Below are 9,797 nucleotides of genomic sequence, written 5' to 3'. Positions count from 1 at the left end.
GGTTGATCTGCCAGGTTCGTCGCTCTCTCTCTCTCTCCTCGATTACTTTGTGCTCCGTGCGGGAATATAATGCTCTGATCCAATTTACATGTTCTAATTTGAGCTCTGATATGAAATTTCAGGGCATAACTCAGTGGTCGTACACACTCTAATTCACTCTAGTTTTGGTTTGTTTAGGTTTTTGGGTGCTAATCAGTTTGTAAGGTTAATTCTATATTTGAAATTTGCAACTTAAATCTCTACATCTCTACAATCTACAACCAATCTACAACTAGTGAAAAGAACGAAGTATGTTAAAAAAAAAAGAACGAAGTAGATATTTACCTCTCACTCTCCGGTGGGTGGGCCTCCCCGGTTGGTCTGCCTCCCCGTCCCCGCCACCCCCTACTACCGTGAAAAAAAAACGCGACCGGCGTCTCCCCTCCTCCCCACCCACCCCCCACACCCACTCGCGAGCAGAGCAGTTTCCTCTCCTCCCGCTCGCTGCCGCCGTCGCCCCCGGTCCCTCCCCCCGCGCTCGCAGCCGTCGTCGCCCCGCTCTCCCCCCGCCCCCCGCGCTTCGACGCCGCTGTCTCCTCCGACGCCGCGGCCTGCTCTCCAATCGGCCGCGGCACGCCGTAGCTGCCCCCGTAGATCACGCCGATCCGATCCGTCGCAGCCTTGCCTGCCTGCTTTCCCTCCGACGCTACGCCATCAGGATCCAAGGGGTCTCCTGGTTGCCGCTGCAACACCAGGTACGTGCGTAGTTATAGTACATTAAGATGGCATATGCAACACCAGGTACGCCGCGGCCTGCAAATCCGATGATTCATTCTTAGGATCACAAGATGGCACCCATAACATTAATATGGCATATGCGTACCTAATCTTATCAGTTAATAATATAGATTGTTCCAGTTCTTTGAACAAAATAGATCAGTTCTGAAGAATGCCACTCCTGGTGTAGTTCTGAAAATTTAGATGGCAACTTGTCGTTCTGAATGTCATCAGAAAATACAGATCATCATGATTCTGATGTGTGATTATTCTAATGATGTGTGATTAGAAAGTCGTAAGGTTTAATAGCTAAACTGTATTTTATTTTAATGATGTATGATTATGATTGACATGAACATAGTGACCTTACTATCCTGTGTGTGATTGTCATGTGCATAGTGATCTTGCTACCCCGTGTCACTGTGTGCGATCTGCATTTTAGTCTAATGTTGTATGGTTTTCTAGGAGTACAGATAAACTTTGTTTTCAATCAATTGTGCCCAGATTCTGACTTCCGGATTCAGATATTCTCCCCTTCTTGCCATCGGATAGAGTAGCAATTGCATTCACTTGTGTGCCAGTACGTGCGTAGTTGTATGTTCCGGGTCTGTTCCTCTTGCTGCTTACCTTTATCCATGACATGCATATAATTGTTTCTTAATCCGCTCTGATGGATTTTAGTGGTTACTTGTGATATGTAATTCACCACTATTTTCTTATCTATGCAGTCCATGGTGTACCTTAGATGATATTATATTTCTTTCTCTGAATGCATGTGCAATGGATAACAACACGTTAAAAATTACAGATGTTGCCCTGTTTACATATTCCTTTGTCACCATATTGTTGTGATGGTTCTCTAAATTAATGTGTTGATATCTATATTATTCTTAACCATTTTCCAGTTTAAAAATGGTTCAAATTATGGATACTTCATATGAGCCTCTCTGTACTCTATCCTAATAGGCCATTAAGATCAACGTGATTTTACACCCTAACCCCGGGAGCAGTCGTCTGTTTCACAGGATACAAAAGCAGGTGTAATCTGTCGAACCGCAACAGATTGGGTGTTGTCATGCTCATCCATTAATAGTAGCCAAATCCCTATATCCTGGTGCGTACATATTGACTACTCCTACGTTACTTTCTGGTTTCAATTTGTCTTGTGATTCAGAGGTGTAATTATGCGTGTTCTACTTATTTTTTTGGACAACAATGAATGACTCTGGAAGATCTCCCTTTGGTGATATAACAAACACTTCTAGCACCGGTGAATTGTTGTTGCTTTGATTTTGTTTTGTTTGTGATAAATTAATAGTGAATAATGTGCTCTGAATTTATATATTACGCTGTCAAAGAAAATCTTTTTTAGCCTTTGAAAATTTTGAATACCCATACCCCAAATCCTGGGCCTGCCCCTGAGCCACAAGAGCGAAGCTCCTCAGAGCTGGAGCAGGTGAGCTCGGACGCCTTCTCATCCTGTGTCATCTCCCTCCCAGAAAGATTGGAACACATGCTTCCCTTCCTAATAGAGTCTGTCGGAGACTCCTGAGCTGCATGCAACTTGTATGACAATGTTATACCTGATGATTATTATTATTTGTTCATAGATTTGCATCTTATTACATTTAATTTTTTAGCTCCTGCAGCAACGCACGGGCACAGACCTATACTTTGATTATTTTGTATGCCCGTTGCTGCTGCTGCTAATTTTTGGCATAAACATCATTTGTGCCTGGTTTGCATTGTTTAAAACAATTTCGTTATTTTTTTTGTGCACAGAAAAATATAATGAAACATTTTAACGGTTGTAAAAGATTTCAATCATTCCAATCAGGCAGCGATGGCTCGAAGCCCCTGCGACCTCCGCCTCCTCCTCCTTGCTGCCGCTGTAGCTTTCATCTACATCCAGGTAAGGGAGCATACCTGCCCATGATTTCTGTCTCTATGTCCGCTGTTCAATCATGGTCTCGGTTGTTCGGTCTCTGCATCCTAATTACATTGTTCTCTCCTACAAATTCATTCAATTTACATCACTATGAGTGAGCTATACTGACGCAGTCCCTCCATTCAGGTGCGCCTCTTCGCAACACAATCCCATTATGCTGACCGTCTTGCAGAAGCAGTAAGTACTACTGTTTGTCTGTCTTTTGTTTCTATCCCTTCTTCATCTATGCATTTCCATTGGAGGTCTTCTTCACCTGTGGACTGACCGCGGGACTAGAAACCAAAGCACTCTGTAACTCAAAATTGTTTACACCTGTAATTTGCCCCATACAGGAAAAATCTGAAAATCAATGCACCAGTCAATTAAAGTCCTTGATCGATCAAGTCAGCATGCAGCAGGAGAAGATTGTAGCACTGGAAGGTACAAACACTTCAAACTTGCATCTCCATATGATTTTTTTGGACGCTAAAACTCAAATCAAGCATGTCTATGAGTTTACTCAAATCCAATATTTGCAAGATACAATTGATTGTCATGTATAGTTCCTGACACTAGCTTGGATATTCACTACTAATTGACACAGACAATAGCTTGCTGCAACTCTTAGTTTGCTCTGCTGCGCTCCGTGACAAACATGACTTCTGCTGATGATAAATTGTTACTATGCTCATGTTCACCAATTATGTCCTGAATAAACTTGTATATCTCGGACAGCATCTGCTTGGATCATGACACTACAGATATGCCTTCCCCTGCCTTATGAAAATTCCTTCCTTTTTCTTTTGAGTTGTTGTCTGCTTCCATGTGTTATCTTGACGAAGATCCAATTGGTATTTAAGATTGCAACCTTTTTCGTAATGCAACAGAGATGAAGATACGGCAAGATGAAGAACGTGCACAGCTGAAGATTCTCATACAGGATCTTGAAAGTATGGAATCATTTACCACCTTCTAGCATTTGATTATTGATTTTGCTGGCCAGTCTTGTCTACTTTTGTCGAATTTCCTTGTCCTCTCTTATACACGCCATTCACCAGTTAGGACCTTACCAAACTGGAGCGCTGTGCACATGGTCCATTCCTCCATGCATTGTGCGGAATTTGTAAACAGTTTGACTGATGTTTCATCTTGAAATTAGCATGTTTTTTTTTTCTGGGATTGAAATATTGTTTTACATGTCTTCTATAGAGGAGAATATTTTAACCATTGTATTGTATGCTATGTGGATAAATTTGAGTAAAGTATGTTTAGAAAGAGCATTGCAGCAAATGGGATTAGCTATAGTAAAATTATGGTTGCTAAATGATGTTGGTCAAATGCCAGAATACAGAAGCGAGATATCTGGTACTTAAACCTTGGTAGTTGCCATCTGCATATCGGACCCAAAGTTGTATATTTACATAACTGGATGATGTTTATCCTTTGATGTATATTCTACCCTTGTGTAATTCGACTAATTTCTAATCCTTTCCTAACATTTCTTTTAAATGCAGAAAGGAGCGTGCAGAAGTTACTAAACAAGAATGTGGTTCCTGTTGCTGCTGTTGTCATAATGGCTTGCAATCGACCGGACTATTTGGAGAGAACAGTTGAATCTATCCTGAAGTATGGTTCACGTCTGAATCATCTGTTTCCAAAAAGCGAAATGATCTATTCTACTCTTGATTCCCGACAAGTTTTCTTACGTGGTACTAGAACCCACCTGATGTAGTTATATGATCACACAAGAATTTATATATATTTGTCAAAATGTAAACAAAATTAACCCTGTTACATATAAATTACACATAACGTTTATGTATATAATTTTTCAGCCATTATGAATATAATAGGTATATGGACATTTGTGGTACTTATATGCACATATTTAAGTTGCATTCTTCATTGCGAACTATTAATCCTGTTTAGCTCAATAGCTTGGTGCATAGAGCCCCTTTTTAAATGAGTGATATTGATAATACTTGTTCCAGGTATCAGACATCAGTTGCTTCAAAGTTTCCGCTTTTTATATCTCAGGTACTTGCAATAGCAGTTTCTGTTCTTGGATCCATTAAGTGTGGTAATTCCATATTTTCATTGGTTCTATTCTTGTCACAGGATGGAACAAATGGAGCTGTGAAAAAGAAAGCTTTGGATTATAAACAGATAACATATATGCAGGTGCAGAAATAAATGTTATGTTGGTTTTTTAGAGCTCTTTTATGCTTATTTACCTAATAAGATAGACCATAAACCACTGTGTTCATGTACTATTTGGAGCATAACTGGTTAGACATTGTCACAGAGAGATGCTGTTCGTAGTTGGAGTAATAGAATCATTTACACATTCAGCACTAGAGTCCTTCTATTCCCACTCATGCACTCTATACATTACCCCCCTTGGATGTTCAAATACAGTTATATGCTATTCAGCTTTGATGTAGGAAAGTAGGAAACCCTTGCATTGTTTTAGTAGCATTAGGGTTTGGCATTTGTGTGGGTCTCAAATAGGATGATGGCAATGATTCCATAATGAAATAGAGAATAGAGACCAAAAGCCTCTGATGTTTCCTGTTGTTTCTGTTTTCACTGAGCTAAATGAGAGCAAAACTAAATTACCTTATTGGAAACAAATGATAATTGACAGAATATCAAATTCAAATCTTATAGTGAATTTGAATGGTAGTATGTTTCCCCCCTTGATTCATTCAATTGATTTCTAAGCAAAGCAGTTATTGATTCATTTAGCTGACTTTCTGTGGTCCTTGTGCTTTCTATATGTTGCAGCATGTGAATCTTGAACCTGTGCAAACTGAAAGGCCAGGAGAATTGACAGCATATTACAAGATTGCTAGTAAGTGCTCCTTAACTGATGTACGGTGTACTTAATGGTTTTGGGCTTTATGTGGTTCCTAACACTGCACTTTTTCAGAACATTATAAGTGGGCCTTAGATGAGCTATTCATTAAACATAACTTTGCTCGAGTAATCATTCTAGAAGGTCTGACATCTACGATGATCCTTTAGCCATTTATTACATATTTTTCGCTTTCCAACATGTTTTCATAATTTGTTAATAGATGACATGGAGATTGCCCCGGATTTTTTTGACTACTTCGAGGCTGCAGCTAAATTACTTGATAATGACAAGTATGTTACATTATTGTACTTTCTACTTGAAAATCTGAGGAATTCGATATATAATTTCTCAAATCACTTTCCTGTTCTAATAATTGTGGCTCGTCAAGGACAATTATGGCCGTTTCTTCTTGGAATGACAATGGGCAAAAGCAGTTTGTTAACGACCAAAGTTAGTACTGTGATAGTCGTACTTTCAAAATTCCTTTCTCTATATAGAGGCAATACTACTCACTTTGCTATGCTACATTTTGTAGAAGCACTTTACCGCTCGGATTTCTTTCCTGGGCTTGGATGGATGTTAACAAAGTCCACTTGGCTTGAACTGTCACCAAAGTGGCCAAAAGCATATCCTTACTGCTGCGTAGATTTTTTTTATTATTATGCTATTTCCCCACCTTTTATCATCTAATTCTTCCTTGACGAGATTTTACTTATTGGGATGATTGGATGAGGCTAAAGGAGATACATGGAAACAGGCAATTCATACGTCCGGAAATCTGTAGAACATACAATTTTGGCAAACATGTACGTTGGCTATTGTTCCTCAATTTTTTCAATTAAAATAGGAATTGGAAGAGCAAGCACCAAATTTCTTCATGTGATACAGACCAATGGTTAACAGTCAAAAGTGAATCTGCAGTGGAACGCACCACATTTCTTTGTACAATAGAATCCATCGAATAACAGTTTGTTGTTGGATGGCTGCCCCACATTTACACTTTGGCATTATGGTTTCTTTGCAGGGATCAAGCTTGGGACAATTCTTCGAGCAATATTTGGAACCCATTAAGTTAAATGATGTTCATGTATGCAAAACTTTCCATATTATTCATTTGCATTCCTGTTACAAGCTACTTGTTGCTGAAATTTACTTGTTTCATACCTGTGGCCACAGATTGACTGGAATTCAGAGGATCTGAGTTACCTTGGGGAGGTAAGAACTAATTTTGGATTTCAACGGCTGCCATGCACATAAGAAAGTGCCTAATCATTTTTTATGCAATACTTTTAAGGATAAGTTTTCAACCAAATTTGGAAAAGAGGTGGCTAGTGCCACGCCTCTCCATGGATCGGATGCTGTGTTGAAAGCCCACAACATGGCTGCAGATGTAAGGATCCAATATGATGATCAGGAAGACTTTGAGCGGATAGCTCGTCAATTTGGAATATTCGAAGAATGGAAGGTCGATTCTTAACCCAAATGTAGATATAGATTTCTCAGTTACGTGAAGCATCAGTTTTTCATATGTTGTAGGGGTAGTTCTTTGCTCTGTTAGCAATTGCCTATTTGGATTTGAAAAGTGGTAAAGTGTATCTTGATCTTTTTTTTTCTTGGAAAAAAAATTCTAGGATGGCATCCCAAGAACTGCTTACAAAGGAGTAGTGGTCTTCCGGTACAAGAGTAGTCCAAGGCGGATATTTCTTGTGAGCCCAGATTCTCTTCGTCAGCTTGGGGTGTAGTGGTGTTGAGAAGATAAATTTCACCATGGAGCCAGTGGTGAATCCTTTTTTTATCAAATGGCAAATGTCGGCGGATGCGTCAATTGATTTCTGCCAGCATGGAGCAACTGGGATGCATGGTGAAGAAACTTTTGAGAAGTGCCCAAGGGCCAAGGTACTGTTCTTGATTGATTTCTGCCAGCATGGAGCAACTGGGATGCATGGCGAAGAAACTTTTGAGAAGTGCCCAAGGGCCAAGGTACTGAGAACAGAGGGGCTTGGTTTATTGGAACATTTGATACATCAATATTATATTTTTTCCATGAATACGTAAATGTTTAGATAGCAAGGGACGCTTATCCTGTGGTGTATTTTGGGTTTACACGATGCTGTGGTATACACAAATAGAGAATGTAGCAGCAGGGCAGTAGCTGACCTGACATAGTGGGTCTTTTTGGGGTAAAAGAAAGGTGGAATTTTTTATGATAAAAAACATTCATGTGATGCTCCTTAGCTTTTTATGTGGAGGAGTACAATGCCATGGCATCTTGGAATCAAGGACGGATAACTTGTACTGTCAGATTGGCACGCTATGCGCGCCTCTATCAAAGATGTTGACGCGAAGTATCAATGAAAAATATGTGTTCCTTCTACAATGTTGAAAATAACATCGTATCGATGCATTGAATTTAATCAGGACACTAATAAAAAACAAACTCAATATTGGAATCTAAATTTACCTGAAATTAGCTATACCTTACGTTGTATTGGTTTTCCGAGTGAGTGCTGCACAATAATTTTCTTGTCTGATAATTCGCCGATCTTAGACGTGTAGTATAGGTTGCACCGGTCTATAGTTTGTTTCGCGCTTCTTCTCCTCTCCCCTCTGACGTGGATATCCCTACCCGTGATACAACCATACCTACGAAATAGTAAGAACAACAAAGTCGTACATTAGATAAAGTTGTTCCTTTCCGACCAAATAGATTATTCTCTAAATAGGATGCTACTGAATTCCTGTGATGATTTTCTTATGATTACGAACTCGAGACATGAATCAGACTGGAGAAAGAGCAGCCACGACAATGGCCACCCAGTTTGAACAGCGAGCTTGGACCTTGCTAGTTCGGACCGGTCAGTTTGGACCGTCCCAGTTCGGACCTTCAGGCAAGGGCAACTTTGGGAGGCCGTAACTCTTTACTCCGGAGGTTGTTTCAGGTGCATGAGTACTTGTTGCAAAGGTCTTGAAATCTACTTTTAGATGAATCCAACCTCATGACAAAATTCCCTCGAAGCTAAGCGGAATCGCCAAAATGACATTCGGACTTCTAGACATGGGCTGAGTCATTTGTATCCCATCCAGCCCACTAGGGGCCCATTTTAAGTTAGGGTTTCAACCCCAGCACCCTCCTAGCTGCCTTTCCACCTATATAAACTAGTAGCAGGCATCAGGAAATATTTGGATTTTGTTTTGTTGAAAGTTTAGTCATTGCTACTTCCTTGTAAACGCGTGCGTCGATCAGACTACCCGATTTGTTTGATTCAGAACCCCAACTTCGTGTGTATCAGATTTATCCCTTGGGCAAGTTCTGTATGTACTGTTTGCTTATCCACTTGTTCTTGCTTGCTCTTTGATTTGCTTGCAGGTTCAAGGTTATTTTTGGCACAGCAAGAACAACAACAAATCGGAGGCGGTATAACTGTCGCTAAGGCGCAGCCCCTTATGGTGTTGTAGTCGAGCGGCACAACGTCAATCCTCCATAAATCAAGTTATCCCCCACTCTTATCGAAAGATCAGGAACAAATCCAAATAGGTTCTATCATATGGTAATCAGAGCAAGGTTTTTCGGTGAGAGATCCAACCTATCCTTTTACCTACAGTAAAAAAATTCACAAAAATACGTTAGATTTGAAAATCCCAACAACAAGTTTGAGCTTTTGTTATTCTACTTATTTCTTTACTTATTGAGTTTTCAGTTGCATTGTTTGGACTAGTTGCTGGTTCTTAGTGGTTAATTCTTTAGAGTTTTGAGTTCTGGTCATATTTTTAGTTACCACAAAGTCCACCAGAACCATTTACATCTCGCTGCCATTTTGCCACCACAAATCCATCTTCCCTAATTAAGGACCAGAAGAAAATAGTCATATATTTTGTGTTTGATGTCCAACTCAAGAGTGTAAATACAATATAGAAAGCTTATCTTGTGATCTTTCCAATGGATCTAGGCTTGTTTCCAAATTCGTTTTGAGCGCTTCGCAATTGCACTAGAGATTTGCAATCTGTTGTCTGAAACTAGAGATGTCGATCTGATTTTAAAGGTATTGTATGCAGTAATCCCTTTATTTTGGTTGTGATACTGAACAAAAGAGCTCCTGAAATAAAACGGAAAGAAAGGAAGAAAGAAAGAATGAAAGAAAGAAAGAAAAAGGAGAAAAAATAGAGAAGGGGTAAAGATGTTGTTTTCCTTGCACTCCTTTGCTGCTTTGGTGTGTGACAATGCTTGTGTTCATGCTCACGTCTCCAGCTTGTTTT

General features: G+C 39.8%; 1 protein-coding gene across 12 annotated transcripts; it reads left to right on the top strand.

The window, feature by feature from the left end:
• The first annotated feature begins 420 nt into the window (after window positions 1-420).
• Window positions 421-7,844, top strand: LOC112888575 (alpha-1,3-mannosyl-glycoprotein 2-beta-N-acetylglucosaminyltransferase). Of its 12 annotated transcripts, XM_025954879.1 has the most exons (20): window positions 421-734; window positions 1,767-1,870; window positions 1,989-2,212; window positions 2,594-2,668; window positions 2,831-2,881; window positions 3,037-3,124; window positions 3,571-3,633; window positions 4,198-4,309; window positions 4,675-4,720; window positions 4,802-4,864; window positions 5,471-5,537; window positions 5,616-5,684; window positions 5,764-5,833; window positions 5,932-5,993; window positions 6,079-6,169; window positions 6,256-6,349; window positions 6,568-6,630; window positions 6,720-6,758; window positions 6,838-7,008; window positions 7,175-7,844. In XM_025954879.1, the coding sequence occupies exons 4-20, from the start codon at window positions 2,600-2,602 to the stop codon at window positions 7,283-7,285; spliced, it is 1,329 nt and encodes a 442-aa protein (XP_025810664.1). In that variant the 5' UTR covers window positions 421-734; window positions 1,767-1,870; window positions 1,989-2,212; window positions 2,594-2,599; the 3' UTR covers window positions 7,286-7,844. The 12 variants fall into 12 exon arrangements, with proteins under 12 accessions (XP_025810664.1, XP_025810673.1, XP_025810637.1 ...); XM_025954888.1 differs by lacking the exon at window positions 1,989-2,212 and having other exon boundaries at window positions 1,782-1,870; window positions 2,598-2,668; XM_025954852.1 differs by lacking the exon at window positions 1,989-2,212 and having other exon boundaries at window positions 1,782-1,870.
• The last annotated feature ends 1,953 nt before the right edge of the window (window positions 7,845-9,797 follow it).

This window comes from Panicum hallii, chromosome 1 (genome assembly GCF_002211085.1).
Source record: "Panicum hallii strain FIL2 chromosome 1, PHallii_v3.1, whole genome shotgun sequence".
Classification (NCBI taxonomy): domain Eukaryota; kingdom Viridiplantae; phylum Streptophyta; class Magnoliopsida; order Poales; family Poaceae; genus Panicum; species Panicum hallii.
The sequence above is the reverse complement of the archived record's forward strand: the minus strand, read 5'-3'. Positions and strand labels throughout refer to the sequence as shown.